Raw genomic sequence first — 19,274 nt, 5'->3', positions numbered from 1 at the left:
TATAATTATTCACGCAAGATTTTTACAGAATAATTCAAGTGGAGAAAACACAAAGTTTATCAAGTTTGAGAGGGAGAGAAGAGGCGCGCTGCGGCGGCGGGGCTGAGTCTCCATGGTTCTCATGTAGGCTTCATAAAGCCTGACCCTCCAAACGGGGGCCACCCGAGGTACTACTCTGTCCTCTTCCAGCACTGACCCTCACTGACCGGATCCTGGTATTACAGAACTTACAATGTCCTCTCCTGCAGTACCTTTGCCGCCGGCAGCTCCAGCCAAGCCTCCTGCAAAGGCAGCCAAGAAGAAGAAAGCTGGTCCCACTGTGTCAACCCTGATACTGAAGGCTGTGACCGCTTCCGGGGCCCGTGGTGGCATTTCCCTCGCTGCTCTAAAGAAAGCTCTGAAGGCCGGAGGATATGATGTGGTGAAGAACAAAGTCAGGATTGCCGCTGCCATCAAACGCTTGGTGGCCAAGAAAGCTCTGGTCCAGACCAAAGGCAAGGGGGCATCGGGTTCCTTCAAGCTCAGCAAAACACCCAAAAAGCCAAAGAAGAAGGTGGTGAAGAAGAAGAAGCCAAAGGCGAAGAAGGCCAAGAAGGCCACCGCCAAGAAAGCAGCAGGTGCCAAGAAGTCCCCAAAGAAAAAGAAGGCAAAGAGTCCTAAGAAAGCCAAGAAACCTGCCGCAGCCAAGAAGCCCGCTGCCGCTAAGAAGCCAAAGAAAGCCAAGAAGCCTAAGAGCCCTAAGAAGGCCAAGGTCGCTAAGGCTCCTAAGGCTCCTAAGGCCCCCAAGGCTGCTGCCAAGAAATGAACACTAAAAGCGTCTCAATGGAGCATCTGTGCATTTAAATGACTGTCCTGCACTAAACTCATCCTGAGTTTGCTTTAGCTAGTTTTGTTTTTCTATAGTAGAAAATACTGAACTTTACTGCTTTACACCTCCTCTCTCCTACTTTCAGTCTTTAATGGATTGAACTGCAATTGTTGAAAATAATAAAAAAATATTTTAATTTACAGAGCGCGTGGCGTGTTTTTTTTAAAACTAAAAAACAGGTAAGACTTTAAACACTGTTAATAGTTAAATGTATATGTATCAGTTACACAGTACTGGGTGTTTTGCTTTGTTCTTTTTCACAGTGGCAGCTCAGCTAAAGACACCTGTTAGATTCAAAGAAAGTTGGTGGGCGCGCAGGAAGCGCTTTTACGCACCATTACACACCGAATTCTAAGATTAAGATTAAGAACCTTTACTTGTCCCGCAATGGGGAAACTGCATAGACTTCTGACCTTGCATACTTTTTTTGCAAATGTTATCAATACTTAAAAAGGGGGTTTCTTTGGAAGTGATCGATGATTTTATGTTTTGTTTTGCTTGCTCTCCAAAATAAACCTTAATAGGCCTATGTGCGGGACCAGGGGGAACATAATTGGCAGAAAACTTCCCTTGGTAAAAATTGGGCTTGACAAAACGTTCTTACCGTGTTTGCCCTTCCCTCTAGATGGAGAAAAGTTTCAGTACTGAACAGAGGTATTAGTAAAGTCTGGATTAATTTACTGCACATCACATAGAAAAGGGTTCACGAGTTAACATACAGGTGATAAAAAATAAATGTTTTGCGCTTAATTTTATATTTTTAGGTAAAGTTTTTTTAACTATTTTACATTCACAAACAGCACACATAACTTATTGTTGTTGCTGCGCTCGTCAACTGAACGGTTTTGTATTGCCATCTAGTGGCCGGATCTATTATTATTATTAACAAGGACAGTGGGGGAAGTGTTTTGACCAAAAAAGAAAATACTGAACTTTACTGCTTTACACCTCCTCTCTCCTACTTTCAGTCTTTAATGGATTGAACTGCAATTGTTGAAAATAATAAAAAATATTTTTAATTTACAGAGCGCTTGGTGTATTTTGTTTTAACTAAAAAACAGGTAAGACTTTAAACACTGTCAATAGTTAAATGTATAGGTCTCTATTACACAGTACCCGGTATTTTGCTTTGTTCTTTTTCACAGTGGCAGCTTAGCTAAAGACACCTGTTAGATTCAAAGAAAGTTGGAGGGTGCCCAGGAAGCGCTTTTACGCACCATTACACACAAATTCTAAGATTAAGAAGAACCTTTACTTGTCCCACAATAGGGAAACTGCATAGACCTCTGACTTTGCATACTTGTTATGCAAATGTTATCAATCCTTAAAAAAAACAGTTTTTTTTGCTTGCTCTGCAAAATAAACCTCAATATGTGTGGGCACAGGCCTGCAGGTAAAGGGTTAATAGGGTCATTAAGTTGTTAACTGTAAAAATCACAAATTTTACCTCCTACCAACAGGGTAAATCACCAACAACCAAGAATGCATGATTATGTAGTGCCATGGCCGTGCAGTCAAAACATGTGGTTATAATGGAAGTCTATGGGACAAAAATGGCCACGAATAACACGTAAAGGAGAAAAAAATTAAAAATCCAGTGCTGTGCAAAAACTAATAATGCAATAAAGTCAATGTTGTTACTCATGTTTGTCATGACCAAGACTGTAATAAAGGTTAAAAAATCCAGTCCACATTTACCTTTTCTATTAAAAATGAGCCATTTAGTGTGTTTTTTTCCAATTTTCAGCACCACCGCTTATAAAATTGGTGATTAAAGGGTTAAAATCCTGGGGGAAAATGATTTTTTCACTACTTTTGATTAGAACTGAAGTTAATTAAAATATTTATTTGATATATTTTTAAAACTGTTAAAGACGTTTTTGTCCCGAACAACATGAAAGGGTAGTGTTTGCAAACGTTGCACAAGGGTTAAACATATAGTACAGGAGTTGACCCCTTGGTTGTCTGCTTTTCATTGTGTACTGACACAATACATACAAAGGCGTATAGACAACACTACAAAAAAATGGAGAAGCAACTTAAACTCAGACATGACAGTTGAGAGATGCACACACCTGTGTACAGATCCCTTTCATAGATATACTAGGCTACCTGTTAATTTAAACATGAGGTGCCATTCTTTCTTTCTTTCCACCCAGGCACAGTTTATTTGACTTGCTTGTCCATTTTGTTTTTTAAAATAGGTAGTGTTGTCTACACCTATTATGAACCACGCTTGAAATAAGCCATTGCACGTATGTTGTGCCGGTAAACAATGAAAAGCATTCATTGTTTACCCACCTGCTGCTGCTTTGTCAGAGTTCCTGCTCTAGTTTTCACATTTTTTATCTAGTTTAGTTCTCAGTACAGATAAAGCCATTATAGTGGGCGACTTTAACATTCATATAGACGTCAACTCTTTAGACAGCATTTAACTCATTCTTAGATTCAATAGGTTTCTCTAAGATAGTAAATGAACCCAAACACTGTCATAATCTCATCCTCGATCTGGTTCTCACCTACAGCTTAAACACTGAGAACCTGTTAGTTGCCCCCCAGAACCCTCCCCTTTCAGATCACTCACTTATAGCTTTTGAACTAACTCTAACAGACCTGACAACACACAGCAAAAAGTCTTAGCTGTCTATAGCAGACAGTTCTCTGAGAATATCTGTGGAGAGATTTAGAGATGCAATCCCATCACAGCTCCCTTTAGCACCATGCATGATTGCTTTGCCAACAGCACTGCAGCCACATTACACACAGTTTTAGATATGGTTGCCACTGTCGGCTTGTTTGGGGTTCAGGCTCTGTGTTTCTGTAAAGCACCCAGAGACAATTTTGATTGTAAAAGGTGCTATATAAATAAAATTGAATTAAACTAAATTGAATTGAAAAGCAGACAACAAGGGGATCTGACTGGGGAATCTCCTATTTAAAGTCACTTGAACTATATGTCCTATATTTTTGTTTTAAGTGTAGTTTAAAGTTTAGTCATATTTATTCTGGGTTCCTACACATTTTCAAATGTAAAATTCGAGAGTTTTTCCATACTCAAATTCTCAGATTTTGGAAACATGTTCATATTGTGGCATATCACCAAAATGCATATTATATTTAGCTGGGCCTAAAACGTGTATCAGTGCCCTGTCTTTTGTAATAACCCTAACTACAAATAGGCTACATTACTCAAAATCCCACCCTGATATATGCACATCCTCACACAGACACACTATGTGTGAAAATGTGAAGTGAAGTGCACACACAGGCTTACTAAGGCCCTGTATGAGTTCCACTGTAGCTCAAATATTTAGTGTCTACATGTCAAGAGATGCAGGAAAGAATGTATAAGTAATAGAACATTCACTAACATGAGAAATGGGTAAACTTACATTTACCCATTGTCGAGTGACATACTATGTTGATCTAACGTACATGAAGTAGCAGTCCAACGAGATCACTGAGAGTGTGAAGTATGAAGTACCAGATGAGTAGAGTATATTTACTGAATGCAACTTTGCAAAATAAACAGAAATATTATTTTTCTGAACTGTATGGAACTTGGTGGTGAATGGGACTCTACTCTTCGCCGATTTTACATGCCAGCAGGGCAATGTCACTTTCTCTGCTCTACTGAGATTATAAACCAGTTGATTTGTTCAAATGAACTGTCAAACTATAACATAGCTGGGTAAATAGGTAGACCTACGTATCTTCATGTCCGAACATGGGCTTCAGAAGCATTAAAGACAAATTATTATGATGATTATCATTATTATTATGCGAGGGTCTGGGGGTCTGCCCCCAGAAATTTTTTTAATGAAGTACATGCCATTTCTTGCATTCTGGTGGATTTTAACAGGTTGTTAAACACCTATTTTACCTGAAGCAAATGCTTATTTTCCGATTCTGGAATCAGATCTGATTCCAGCCTGTATCCCTTCTCTTTATGTCCATTCAGATATGGCAAAACAACTTATCACCAGCCAAATAATACCATCTGGTGTAACTTTACGTAAACAATAGCTTCCTCCCAACTTTTCTTGGTTAAAGGTAGGGTAGGAGATTTTGAAAACTCAGCGAGAGTCAGCCAGAATTCAAAAGTAAACACATTCCCCTTTCTCTCGAAGCCCACCCCGAAGCCACGCCTCCCAATCACATGGACGCGCATTACCTGAGGACGAGCTGTGACTTCGGCCATCATGCACGTACCTCTCTGGTGCGCACAGAGCAGGAAGACAATGACAACCAGCCAATACTCCACGCAGGGTCCACCCGGAGGATTGGCTGATGTTTTTACCGTTTTATAGCTTCCACAGATGATTAATATTCTTTGTTTTAATGCAAAACTGCCAAACTAATTGGTTGCTATTGGATTGTAAGGAGAAGTTACACTAATTTAACAAAAAGTGCATCAGAATGAAAACTCCTACCCTACCTTTAAGTTCAATCTAACATCAATTTAACGTCACCACAAGCAGTGTTTGCAAACCCCCGTCTCTACGGTCCCTGGGTTTACAATTCTCTGGTCTCTGTATCGCGCACAGTGGAGTTGCCCCAATGCGCACAGACACGGACACACATACACACACACAAAGGTCCGCTGGCACAGACGAACTATTACTACTACTAAGACAAATTATATAGCCTGGCATGAATTTATAATAATTTTCGTACCAATGAAGTAAAAGTGGATCACACCTGATGATCTCTAAAAAAGAGGATGGATTCTTTCGCGAACAGTCAAAACAGTGTTCCTCCTCATTTGCATAATGTTCATCTCTCAGAACACGGTTTCTCTCCCTGCATAGCCATTGGCAAAATTCAACGAATTCCATTGGTCTATATGTCTGAAAGTTGAGCTGCATTTATAATGTAGCGGCAAAGGTCTGGAAACACAATTATTTCTCCATACCCTAATTTCCCTTTTCCATAATTTTTTGTAGTGTTTTCCTAAATTCCATAGCCTACTTTTCAATACTGCGTAGGAACCTTGTTTATCACCAGAACTATTTATATTTAATCTATAGAAAGGTAATGATGGGTTATTTTTCATGTAAAAGGTAAATAGAGGAAATGAACATGAAAGTTACACCCTCCCATTTGTCATTTGATAAATGAGGAGGAGCATAAGTAAATTTTATAAAGTCTGCTGTTCCAGCCCTCATCTCTAACACAGTCACTATGGAAGTTACAGAGGCCTTTCTCCTCCTGGTTCTCTTTTTGTTTGAAGTCTGTGTTTCAGGACCTGTGAGCCGCCCCACCAACTGGCTCAGACAATGTCGTGCCTCCACCAACCTCTCCATCACAGCCCTGGAGGTGCTGCCGGGTGGAGGATGGGACAATCTCCAAAACATGGACATGGGCAGAGTCATGAACCTGAGCTACTTCCAGTGCCAAACCACTGAGGATGGGCTCTACCTCATCCCAAATGAGGTCTTTGTCATTCCTCAGAAAGAGACAGGCGTGGAGACCAGCTCAGAGATAATCAGCTCCTGGCTGGAGGAGAAGAGCTCTAAGTCTCAATCAATTAATGATGATGTATCCTTCCTAACAGTGCTGAATGGTAAATTTTCGGCTGAAAATACAAGGATGAAAACACATCAGGTGAAGGAATCTTCAACTACAACTAGAGTGCAGGTAAGTCTTGCCATAGTTTTGATGTATACGGTTCAAAGACATATAGTTGTTTTTTGATCAAAGCAAAACTAATTTCACAAAAATATGTTGATAATAGTTGCAGTCACTTTTACCCACAAAAAGGGATAGAAAATGGGATGTCTTATAACTGTGTGTGTGTGTGTGTTTTCCTTTTTTTTCAAAGGTCCGGAACAACATCTACACTGTTAAAGCTTACCCAGACTTCACTCTAGATTTACGCTTTGCTCAGCAAGCCAAAGAAATTGCGAATGCAATTGAAAACAACCAGATGAGGAATGCAGACTATCTCTCAGAGAAGATGGTGCTGGACTATGGAACTCATGTTGTCACTAGTGTCGATGCTGGGGCTACTTTGGTGCAGGAAGACTACCTAAGTTCTTCATATGTGTCAGATAACCTGTCACAAAGTTCCACCATCAGAAATCAGGCTGCCCTAAACTTTTTTGACAAGCTCAAGTTTGACATAAGCAGTCAAACTAGCCAACAGAGTTCATTACTTAAAACATATCAGTCCAACATTCAGTACTCCCTCACTCAAAGCCATGGAGGCGGCACGCCTTTTTATCCTGGTATCACTCTGCAGAAGTGGCAGGAAAGTACCAGGAATAACCTGGTGGCCATCGACCGTTCAGGATTTCCCCTGTACTCCTTCATAAATCCCAACACCTTCCCTGATCTGCCTGAGCCTACAGTCCGTAAAGTAGCTCTTACACTGAGTCAGGCCATAGAACGTTACTACAGGATCAATACCCGCCCTGGCTGCATTGATATCTACTCCAAAAACTTCAACTTCCAAGCCAACGTTGACGATAACTCCTGTGAGGGCCCTGCTACCAATCTTAGTTTTGGTGGTGTCTACCAAGAGTGTACTACACTCAGCTCAGATGCAGATCCACTCTGTGCTGCCCTGGCCCAGAAAAACCCAGACACAGGTGACTTCTCCTGCCGTCCACCTTACACCAAAACTCTACTGAGATCAGAAGTCAGACAACAAGGTTACAATTCATACGATTGTCAGGAGGAAAGTTATTCCTGTTGGCTCTGGTTCACTTGTCACAGACAAGTGTGTCAGGACACCTACCATGTTCGCTCTGCTCGCATTGACACCTACTGGTGCTCAGTACAAAAAACAGCCCCAGAAAACTCAGGGTATCTGTTTGGAGGCATATATTCTCCTTCTTTGATAAACCCCCTCACTAAAGCCAAAAGCTGCCCTGCAAACTTCATTCCAGTGAAGTTTCTCTCAGACGGCCAAGTGATCTGTATGAGTAATGACTACGAGACGGGCACCAGATATGCCGTGCCATTCGGAGGCCTCTTTAGCTGTCAGTCAAGCAACCCACTGGCAAGGGACCAACGCCGCTGCCCTCCAAAGTTTAGTCAGCACCTCGCAACCATCAGTGACGGCTGTGAAATTCTCTACTGTGTCCAGTCTGGACTGTTCACAGGTGGACAGCTGAAACCAATCAGTCTGCCTCCGTTCACTAAACCCCCACTTGTCAGCATGCAAGCCGACAACACAGTAATGGTGATGACTGAGGGAGAAAATAGCTGGGTGAGAGTGGGACACACTAAGTCCTGGAAACTTGCCAAACCAGAAGAAATCCAGGCAATTGTACGAAGCCTTAACCCAGACTTAAATCAGATGTCTGGTGGAGAAAAGGCAGGTGTCGCCTTTGGAGTGATGGCTATAATGCTGGTTCTGATCATAGTCGTAGTTGTTGTGGTGAAGAAGAGGAGGAGGCTGTCTAGGTTTAGTAGAAGCCCAGGCTACGAGGAAATACGTGAGGCAATTGAGAGAGACACACAGCATGATGAGGCTTGAGAAAATCTCACGATTTAGACAGCTGCTACTGTGGTGTGACATATTTCCTTTCACTTGTCCTGTTTTACAGCTGTGGAAAATTTGGGAAATCTGTGGAAAAAGGGCTTCTGTTTAGTCATTTTCTGCATTAAGACTAGTGTAGTGACCTTTGCTTTTTGTACACATGATAGTGGGGCATATGACTAAGGTATGATTTCAAAATCATTGATGTTTTTGTGACAAAGCAGAAGTATTTGTCAAACTTCACAGTGAAGCAATGCTGCCCTCTTGAGGCCAAGATGCATGTTTCGTGTACTGTGTACTGTATAACCCCTTCCTTTAACAACTCTGTATGCTTTTTTTATTCTACTGACACTGACAAGAAACAGCTGATTTAATGTTAGTACTAATAAAAAAAGTACACTGTATGAACTGTGTCAGATTGAGTTTTGTGACACCTATGTGTGTAACCATTTTAGTGCTTAATCTTAAAAGCACGCTCAGTTTGCTTTGAGGTTAGTGACAAAATGCAAAAATCAACACTACAAAAATTTTTGTAAATCTACAAACAAGGCACCTACTGAATATTATATATATGCTGAAAAGCAATTTCCCCTCTGTCTCATATTAAAGAGTGCAGAAAGACACTTTTATCTTCCCTGACCTCACTGAGAAAACCACTGGAATTCCACCCACATCTATAAACAGACAATGGCACAGCTGACCTCCTGCTTTTGTCAAGGTTATCTGTACACAGACAGGCCAGCTCAGACCTTATAAAGACACACACACCCACGTACTGTACACACACATGCATGTACATACACAAACTGTAGCATCCAGTTGAAAGACAGCCAGAACTGATGGTTTAGTGACACTTTTTAATGAACTCTTTGCAGGCCATGAAACAACGTAAGAGTTGCATACAAAATACACAACCATAACATTACGACGTAAACGATTCACACGAAGTTACTGTTTTCTCAATTAGCATATAACTCGGTAAATGTGAACATACAACGTACCTTGTTACCACTTTCAACTGCGGCTATAAATCTTATTCTCAGTTTAACTTTAAATACCGATTGTCCTTGTCTTTATAAATAATTTACCGTCTTTCTTTATCCTTGTTGTTAGTGCTCTTTTTTAATTTCTCTCCCCTTCGTGTCAAAATGAAAGTCTAATATACAATCATATATGTTTGTGATCCTACTCACACACACACACACACTTTCTGTAAAGAGCACCCAGACTGCCAGCAAAGCCGAAGCTCTCTCAACCTTGATCTCATTTCTAGCAGGATCAAGACTCGCTGTCAGTGAGCCACATCATCAGTGGGGTGGTAGGAAATTAAAATCAAGAAGTACATTTGAACAAGATAAGATAAGATAAAACTTTAATAATCCCAAAGGAAATTCTTTTGCCAAAGGTATCAAGTAACATTAAATACAAGAGTGTCAATAAAAATCCAAGGTGCTAAGTAAATACAAATAGAGACCAGTGGAGGGAATAACACTGGTACATGACATGATGGCATGATCATCTAGCTCTTCCCCATTCAGAAAGGGGAGGAGCTATACAGTCTAATTGCCACTGGCAGGAAGGAACTTCTGTGGCGTTCTGTGCTGCTACTCTTTGATGTGGTGCAGATACGTGGAACAGGAGCGTATGTGATCAATGTCAAAGCTCATCTGGCTGACAACCACACCTGTACGCTGTGTCCAAACTGCTTCTTACAAGGACAGGTGAACACAAGCCATTGTTTTTCAGGGCACCTTCCTATAGTCAAATCTCCATTCTCTGAATTCCATCCTTTTAACACTTTTATTCCACCACCTGCATCCCTTTCCACATCCTCATTTCCTATCTCTCCTCTTCAGATTCAGAGGCTCCCTCTGGCATCCCTTCAGCCGCTGCAGTAAGCAGCTTTCTAGCGCCTGGAAAAATACTTTGAAAACTACAAATTATACAAAATATTAACAGACAAGTTACAAGTTCAAGTTCAGTGACACAAGAAAACCACAGTGAACTTTACTGTTTGTTGTTTTTTCAGAAAAGTCCAGACTACATAGTCACTGTGTTATGGTTTGTTTTTATATCTACAGGCTGGTTGATTTTGGGAGGGGAGATTTTACACACTTATACTTACAGTATATTTATACCTACATCCCAAATTGCACACTTTTGCTTCTGTACCTGTTTTATTTTGCTGTAAATAATGTTTATACTGTTACTACCTAAGAGGTATATGTTTTAGTATGCTTGAGTGCGTGTATATTGCTGCTGCAATAGCAAAATCTCCAAGCTTATAGTATTGTATTGTTTTGTATTCTTGGTAGAAGACAGTGTCTTGAATCAACAGAAAATGAACCACAGTGGCATTAACTGTCCCTTCTCTTTATAAAGAACAGGTAAGAGTCTGACTTTTCCAAATCATCAGGCTTCTCGTTTAGTTGTGAAAACATTCACACAGTGTGTCAACCTTTGTTTTTTTTTTTGTTAGAGGTGGAATGTGGGGAAGCAAGATAAGCAGGAACAAACTGATTAAAGCAATGTACGAAGATGTCAGAAGAAATCCAGTGACCACGTGAACCCTTCTGTTGACAGCCGTGGTTTCTTCTTTTGTGTGCCACACTTCAACTCTGACATGAAGGTTGAGAGATGACTCGGAAATTCCCAGTGAGTCAAGCTCATGTGACGGCATGCATATACAAACAATTTAACTGCTCTAGTTTCAGTTCTCTACACATCTACTTACCTATTAAATAAAACATATACACTTCCTGTTTTTCTACCCACACACTTTGTTTAAGTTGCTTCTTCATTTTTTGTAGTGTTGTGTATAAGTCATTGTACATATATTGTGTCAGTACACAATGAAAAGCATCCAATGAGGGAAAATAATTGATGGTAATCCTTTAATATTTACATAAAACCTTAGAATTAGGTGGTCATTTAGTTACTTATATACTCAAGTAATGCTGTTTTAACATTCTCATGTAATCCTAGTGTGTTTTAAAGTTTATAAAACATATAATTCCATCAAGACTCTTGGAGTGCTTCTGTGGCAGTGTTACAGCGCCACTCAACCTCTGGGTTTAAGCGCTCATAGCATGATAAAAGATAGGAGATCAGGTGCTGACCATTGTTTGACCTCTGGTATGTGTGAATTCTGTCTGTGAATGTGTGGATGACTGTCTGGAATAATAGACCTACATCCTGTCTCCCGGTGTTTAATGTGCACATCGAGCCACTGTAGCGCCATGATCAATACTGGGATTTATTATTTAATACGTATGCATCGGAGGCATTACATGCAGTTTTAGATATGGTTGCCACTGTCTGCTTGTTTGGGGTTCAGGCTCTGGGTTTCTGTAAAGCACCCAGAGACAATTTTGATTGTAAAAGGTGCTATATAGATAAAATCAAATTGAATTAAATTGACTTGCATTGGATTTAACTTGAAAGTTTCTTATTGTTTAGAATTGTATTTTTATTTTTATGCTGATATTTTACCTTATTTTATATTTCTAACCTGTTTCTGAGTATGCTTGGAGCTCCTGGAATGCAAGCAATTTCCCCCTGGGATTAATAATGTAGGCTATTTCTGATTCTGATTCTGAAAAGCAGGCAACAAAGAGGTCTGACCAAGGAGTATCCTATTTAAAGTTACTTTAACTATATGTCCTATATTTTTTGTTTTGAGTGTAGTTTAAAGATCAGTCATATTTATTACCAGAAATGTTTATATTAAATCTATAGAAAGGTACTTATGGGTTATATTTTTTTTTCATATAAAAGAGGAAATGAAAGTGAAAGTTACACCCTCCCATTTGAGGAGGAGCATAAGTAAACTTTATAAAGTCTGCTGTTCCAGCCCTCATCTCTGTCACAGTCACTATGGAAGTTACAGAGGCCTTTCTGCTCCTGGTTCTCTCTTTGTTTCAAGTCTGTGTTTCAGGACCTGTGAGCCGCCCCACCAACTGGCTCAGACAATGTCGTGCCTCCACCAACCTCTCCATCACAGCCCTGGAGGTGCTGCCGGGTGGAGGATGGGACAATCTCCGAAACCTGGACATGGGCAGAGTCATGAACCTGAGCTACTTCCAGTGCCAAACCACTGAGGACGGGCTCTACCTCATCCCAGATGAGGTCTTTGTCATTCCTCAGAAAGAGACGGGTGTGGAGACCAGCTCAGAGATAATCAGCTCCTGGCTGGAGGAGAAGAGCTCTACGTCTCAATCCATTAATGTCGATGTATCCTTCCTAACAGTGCTGAATGGTAAATTTTCGGTTGAAAATACAAGGATGAAAACACATCAGGTTAAAGAATCTTCAACTACAACCAGAGTGCAGGTAAGTCTTGCCATAGTTTTATAGTTTATACAGTTCAAAGATGTATAGTTGTTTTAGTTGTTAATCAACGCAAAACTGATTTCACAAATATGCTGATTGCCATAATATATTTTGCTAGTTTGCTGGTCTAATTAATTGCAGTATTTTCCGGACTATAGGTCGCACCAGGGTATAAGTCACACCAGCAAAAAAAATGTGTAATGAAGAAGAAAAAAAACATATAGGCCTATTAGTCGCACCAGCACCAGCCTACTTTAAGACCTTTAGGGGGAGCTCTGAAATATTGTCGGTTTTTGGGTCACAGGTTACAGAGGTTATTGTACAGTCGGGTTCCTGAAATAAATATAGTAAAACATGCCAGTGCGTGTTTGTTTGCCTCTGTAAAACACTACGTTTTCAGTGTTATGTTGCCTCTTGAATTTCTCTTCACTTAAGTGGTGCGGCTGCAGGTCTCTCAAGTCTCAAGCATTGAGAGTGAGACACACACACACACACTTTGTTGTGTGTATGTGCTGCAGGGATATTATTGTAGGTTTGTTATTTGTATTCATGTTAGGAAACTTGGTTATGTTGAATATAATCTGTAGTAGAATAGATATAATTTTAGGAGGCCCCTTAAGGGTGAGCCTTGTTAAGATGATACATCAACTGTTTTCTATGTGTTCTACAGGACTGATTAGAGGAAGCTGGCAGTGCTGGCTCAGGAATTTGTCAATTTCAGCAGAGTTGAACAACTACTTTATAAGGAGTTAAGATTTAACCCAAAAGCACTCTAAGTTGAACCCTTTTCCATAGCAAGTGATAAGGGACAAAAAATCTATGTAAAACACCAATGGAATGTGAGCACTCAGGGACTGCCCCTGGTGTCCTATAAAAAAAACTGTGCGCTCATATAGCTGTCTGGAATTAGCGACATATCGACCAATCCAACAATAAAATTCCTTGTTGCCAGGTGAGTTCTGAGTCTCAGCTGCAAGCACACTCATTCCATGAACGTGCATGTCACCTATGCTCGGAATGCAAAGTGTGGACAAGCTGGAGATGGAAGAGAACCGTCAGGAGAGGGACAGAACAGTTACAATTAAGTTTGTAATGGGATGTCAGGACGCAAGGCTAACAAATTATATATTTTAATATATAAGTCGCACCCGAGTATAATATATATAGGCTATACAGTCCGGAAAATACGGTAATTGCTGTACATTTTTCTGCCAATCTGTTTAAAAGTACTTAGAAGTTAGTTGACATCACTTTTACACACAAAAAAGGGATAGAAATTTGGGTGTCATATAACGTCTATCATGACAATTATATATTTTTTTCTTTTTTTCCCCAAAGGTCCGGAACAACATCTACACTGTTAAAGCTTATCCAGACTTCACTCTAGATTTACGCTTTGCTCAGCAAGCCAAAGAAATTGCGAATGCAATTGAAAACAACCAGACGAGGAATGCAGACTATCTCTCAGAGAAGATGGTGCTGGACTATGGAACTCATGTTGTCACTAGTGTCGATGCTGGGGCTACTTTGGTGCAGGAAGACTACCTAAGTTCTTCATATGTGTCAGATAACCTGTCACAAAGTTCCACCATCAGAAATCAGGCTGCCCTAAACTTTTTTGACAAGCTCAAGTTTGACATAAGCAGTCAAACTAGCCAACAGAGTTCATTACTTAAAACATATCAGTCCAACATTCAGTACTCCCTCACTCAAAGCCATGGAGGCGGCACGCCTTTTTATCCTGGTATCACTCTGCAGAAGTGGCAGGAAAGTACCAGGAATAACCTGGTGGCCATCGACCGTTCAGGATTTCCCCTGTACTCCTTCATAAATCCCAACACCTTCCCTGATCTGCCTGAGCCTACAGTCCGTAAAGTAGCTCTTACACTGAGTCAGGCCATAGAACGTTACTACATGATCAATACCCGCCCTGGCTGCATTGATATCGACTCCAAAAACTTCAACTTCCAAGCCAACGTTGACGATAACTCCTGTGAGGGCCCTGCTACCAATCTTAGTTTTGGTGGTGTCTACCAAGAGTGTACTAAACTCAGCTCAGATGCAGATCCACTCTGTGCTGCCCTGGCCCAAAAAAACCCAGACACAGGTGACTTCTCCTGCCGTCCACCTTACACCAAAACTCTACTGAGATCAGAAGTCAGACAACAAGGTTACAATTCATACGATTGTCACGAGGAAAGTTATGACTGTTGGCTCTTGTTCACTTGTCACAGACGAGTGTGTCAGGACACCTACCATGTTCGCTCTGCTCGCATTGACACCTACTGGTGCTCAGTACAAAAAGCAGCCCCAGAAAACTCAGGGTATCTTTTTGGAGGCATATATTCTCCCTCTTTGCTAAACCCCCTCACTAAAGCCAAAAGCTGCCCTGCAAACTTCATTCCAGTGAAGTTTCTCTCAGACGGCCAAGTGATCTGTATGAGTAATGACTACGAGACGGGCACCAGATATGCCGTGCCATTCGGAGGCCTCTTTAGCTGTCAGTCAAGCAACCCACTGGCAAGGGACCAACGCCGCTGCCCTCCAAAGTTTAGTCAGCACCTCGCAACCATCAGTGACGGCTGTGAAATTCTCTACTGTGTCCAGTCTGGACTGTTCACAGGTGGACAGCTGAAACCAATCAGTCTGCCTCCGTTCACTAAACCCCCACTTGTCAGCATGCAAGCCACCAACACAGTAATGGTGATGACTGAGGGAGAAAATAGCTGGGTGAGAGTGGGACACACTAAGTCCTGGAAACTTGCCAAACCAGAAGAAATCCAGGCAATTGTACGAAGCCTTAACCCAGACTTAAATCAGATGTCTGGTGGAGAAAAGGCAGGTGTTGCCTTTGGAGTGATGGCTATGATGCTGGTTGTGATCATAGTCGTAGTTGTTGTGGTGAAGAAGAGGAGGAGGCTGTCTAGGTTTGGTAGAAGCACAGGCTACGAGGAAATACGTGAGGCAATTGAGAGAGACACACAGCATGATGAGGCTTGAGAAAAACTCACGATTTAGACAGCTGCTACTGTGGTGTGACATGTTTCTTTTCACTTCCCTGTGTTTTTACAGAAGTAGAAATGGACTTCCGTTTAGTAATTTTCTGCATTATGACTAAGGTATTGACCTTTGCTTTTTGTACACATGATAGTGGGGCATATGACAAAGGTATGATGTTTTTGTGACAAAGCAGAAGTATTTGTCAAACTTCACAGTAAAGCAATGCTGCCCTCTTGAGGCCAGGATGCACAATTTATATACTGTATAACCCCTTCCTTTAAAACCTCTGTATGCTTTTTGGACCTACCATTGATACTGTAAAAAGCAGGATGTTGATTTTTTTAATGTTTTACTGTATATTATTCATTGACAAGAAAGAACTGATTTAAAGTACTAATAAAACATTACACTGTATGAACTGTGTCATATTGAGTTTTGTAACACATACGTCTAAACATTTTGGTGATGAATCTAAAAAGCACACTTGTGCAGTTTGCTTTGAGGTTACAATACAAAAAGTTTTGTAAATCTACAAACAAGGCACCTACTGAATATGACATCTATGCTGAAAAGCAATTTCTCCTCTGTCTCATATTAAAGAGTGCAGAAAGACACTTTTATCTTCCCTGACCTCACTGAGAAAACCACTGGTATTCCACCCACATCTATAAACAGACAATGGCACAGCTGACCTCCTGCTTTTGTCAAGGTTATCTGTACACAGACAGGCCAGCTCAGACCTTATAAAGACACACACACACCCACGTACTGTACACACACATGCATGTACATACACACACACAGCCATTTCCTGTAACGAGCACTCAGAGATTCATCTTCTCTCTCGTGACTACAAAAAAACTCCCTCCCCCGCATATGCACATGCACGCACATACACACACAGGGTAGTGAGGTATTCCGCAGCATGAAAACAAACCCACTCATGCTGAGGAAACAAGTAAGGCCTTAGGGAAGAAAGAGAGAGAGGAAGAGAATGGGAGAAAGAGACCGAGAGAGAGCGAGCAGCAGCAGATACACAGACGAGTATAACTCCCTTCTTAGGCTTTTTTTTTTCAGGCGGAGGACCAACCAAAAGCGTGCACCCAGCAGGCTTTCAGCACAGACTGCCAGCAAAGCCAAAGCTCTCTCAACCGTGATTTCATTTCTAGCAGGATCAAGACTCATCATCAGTGGAGGTGGTACAAAATTTAAAATCAAGAAGCACATTTGAACAAGAAAAGAGAGCCAAGACAAACCAAAGGACAAAGGAATCCAGCCCACGGTAGGAATGCATGTCTTCTTATGGTGAATGTCTTTGTTGTGCTTGTTTTTAAGCATTGACATGACATCTGTGTCAGGATTACAAGGATTAGAAGCTCAATTGCATTCATAGTATGTCAAACATCACTTGTCATAATTTAGATGTGGTTGAATTTAAAGGAAAATAAAACAACTTTGGCAGACTGTATGTGTGGAAAATCTAATTTTGGCCTCTTTTTTTCTCACCCTCTGTATGTTGCATTTAGGTAACCATGGAAAAATACCAACAGAGAAATGTTTTTCTGTTTATGTTGGCTTCACCGTTTTTGTTGGAGGTCTGCAGAGTGCGAGGTTGTCGGATTGGCACAGGGTCAGAGTGTGAGAAATCTCCCTTTGTGCCGGGCCATAACCTGGCAGGGGAGGGTTTTGACGTGGTGCGGATGCGTCGAACAGGAGCGTATGTGATCAATGTCAAAGCTCATCTGGCTGACAACCACACCTGTACGCTGTGTCCAAACCGCTTCTTACAAGGACAGGTGAACACAAGCCATTGTTTTTCAGGGCACCTTCCTTTAGTCAAAACACCATTCTCCGAATTCCTCCCTTTAACACTTTTCTTCCACCACCTGCATCCCTTTCCATCCTCCCTTCCTCTCTCTCTCTCCTCCTCAGATTCAGAGGCTCCCGGCAGCTGTGCTTGACTGGCGTCCCTTCAGCCGCTGCAGTAAGCAGCTTTCTAGCGCCCTCCACCACTCTGTTGACTCTCTGCTGCGCAGCTCCAACTCGCTGGTTAACAACAACTGGGATTTGGGTTTAAGCCTTGATAACATTGGAAAGGCATTGCTGGGAGGAAGCCGCTCTGATTTGGTCAAATTTGCTCGTTCACAGCACAGTGTGGACAGAGCCACTTTTGCGATTCATGACATCAGCTGCACCTACTACAGGTACAGAAGAGTTTGTCAAAGCTTTCTTCACACTGAGATCACAGCATTAAAGAGGCTTCAGAGATAGAATCTTAGCTTCTGAAAAAATACTTTGAAAACTACAAATTATACAAAATATTAACAGACAAGTTACAAGTTCAAGTTCAGTGAGGCAAGAGAACCACTGTGAACTTTGCTATTGTTTTTGCAGAAAAGTCCAACTACATAGTCACTTGTGTTATGGTTTGTTTTTGTAGCTACAGGCTGGCTGATCAGCCCCAGCTGAGTGCAGAATTCACCAAGCATTTGAAGAGACTCCCTCAGAGTTTGGACACAAGCCAGAACAAAGCCCTGTACAGACGACTGATAGACACTTATGGAACACACTACATACACCAGGTCAGAGAAAGCTTCTGAAAACATGGGGTCCTATTATCCTGCCTCTTATACTGGAGTACCTTGAAAGGTTTTTCTTATTGTTTCATTCATTGGTATCGCAGGTGCAGCTGGGTGGTAAGGTGAGGCGAATCACAGCCTTCAGGACCTGCCTGGCCACTCTAAAGGGATTCTCGGAGTCACAGATCAAAAACTGCCTGAACGCTGAGCTCCGTGTGGCTTTGGGTTTCCTCCCTGCCAATGCATCCTTCTCTAACAAGTGTGATGACCTCCGCAGGGGCAATATGAGCATGGGCTTTTACCAAGGCTTCATGACCCACAAGATTGAGGTAATTGGAGGTGAGGCCTACTTCCCTGACATCCTCTACCAACAAAACCCATCAGAAGCTTACCACAGCTGGATGAGTAGCCTCCATAGCAATCCTGATGTGGTTTCTTATGCTATCTTCCCCCTGCATCATTTGGTGGAGGATGCACAGATCAGTGCTAATCTGAAGAGCACCATCACCAATTATATCAAAGAGAACCAGCTGCAGGAGGACCATTTTGGTTTTAAGAACTGCTCCCCAACTCCAAACCTGGACCACAACTGCTGTCCATTACGAGCTGGCAGAGGAACTCTCAGGCTGGAGATCCACAGAGCTGTTGGGCTGAGGGCAGACACCTTCACAAAAACAGACGCCTACATAAAGATCTTCCATAACGGCATGTATGAGGAGACCGAGACGGTGATGGATAACAATGACCCAGTCTGGAATGCAACTTACAACTTTGGCTCAGTGGAAGTGGGTCAGGAGTTGAGGTTTGAAGTCTGGGATAGAGACGTACTTTACAATGACATGGTAGGGACTTGTCTCATCTTTCCTGAGAGGGGAACTCATTCTCTGAGCTGTCAGCTACGTAAAGGAGTTCTTTATTTCACCTACAGCATCAAATGTGATGCTCATTTGACAGGGTTCAGGTGTGGGCGATACTCGCCAAATGCCGAGTAGATTTTTAGAGTGTG

At 41.6% G+C, this 19,274-nt stretch overlaps 4 protein-coding genes across 4 annotated transcripts; all 4 read left to right on the top strand.

Moving 5' to 3' along the window:
* Positions 1-144: 144 nt before the first annotated feature.
* On the top strand, positions 145-903 carry LOC114441186 (histone H1). The gene has a single exon (XM_028413987.1). It carries the CDS (start codon positions 233-235, stop codon positions 803-805), a length of 573 nt encoding a protein of 190 aa, XP_028269788.1. The 5' UTR covers positions 145-232; the 3' UTR covers positions 806-903.
* A 5,149-nt stretch (positions 904-6,052) lies between these two features.
* On the top strand, positions 6,053-8,395 carry LOC114441165 (macrophage-expressed gene 1 protein-like). The gene is made up of 2 exons (XM_028413957.1): positions 6,053-6,508; positions 6,693-8,395. Exons 1-2 carry the CDS (start codon positions 6,053-6,055, stop codon positions 8,352-8,354), a joined length of 2,118 nt encoding a protein of 705 aa, XP_028269758.1. The 3' UTR covers positions 8,355-8,395.
* A 3,817-nt stretch (positions 8,396-12,212) lies between these two features.
* Positions 12,213-16,103, top strand: mpeg1.1 (macrophage expressed 1, tandem duplicate 1). The gene is made up of 2 exons (XM_028414750.1): positions 12,213-12,689; positions 14,028-16,103. The coding sequence occupies exons 1-2, from the start codon at positions 12,234-12,236 to the stop codon at positions 15,687-15,689; spliced, it is 2,118 nt and encodes a 705-aa protein (XP_028270551.1). The 5' UTR covers positions 12,213-12,233; the 3' UTR covers positions 15,690-16,103.
* Positions 16,104-16,782: 679 nt separating this feature from the next.
* On the top strand, positions 16,783-19,268 carry prf1.5 (perforin 1.5). The gene is made up of 5 exons (XM_028414751.1): positions 16,783-16,971; positions 17,216-17,485; positions 17,622-17,893; positions 18,130-18,271; positions 18,373-19,268. The coding sequence occupies exons 2-5, from the start codon at positions 17,222-17,224 to the stop codon at positions 19,258-19,260; spliced, it is 1,566 nt and encodes a 521-aa protein (XP_028270552.1). The 5' UTR covers positions 16,783-16,971; positions 17,216-17,221; the 3' UTR covers positions 19,261-19,268.
* Positions 19,269-19,274: the final 6 nt, after the last annotated feature.

The sequence above is a fragment of the Parambassis ranga genome, chromosome 9 (assembly GCF_900634625.1).
Source record: "Parambassis ranga chromosome 9, fParRan2.1, whole genome shotgun sequence".
NCBI classification, from domain to species: domain Eukaryota; kingdom Metazoa; phylum Chordata; class Actinopteri; family Ambassidae; genus Parambassis; species Parambassis ranga.
This window is presented reverse-complemented; position numbering and strand designations above follow the sequence as displayed.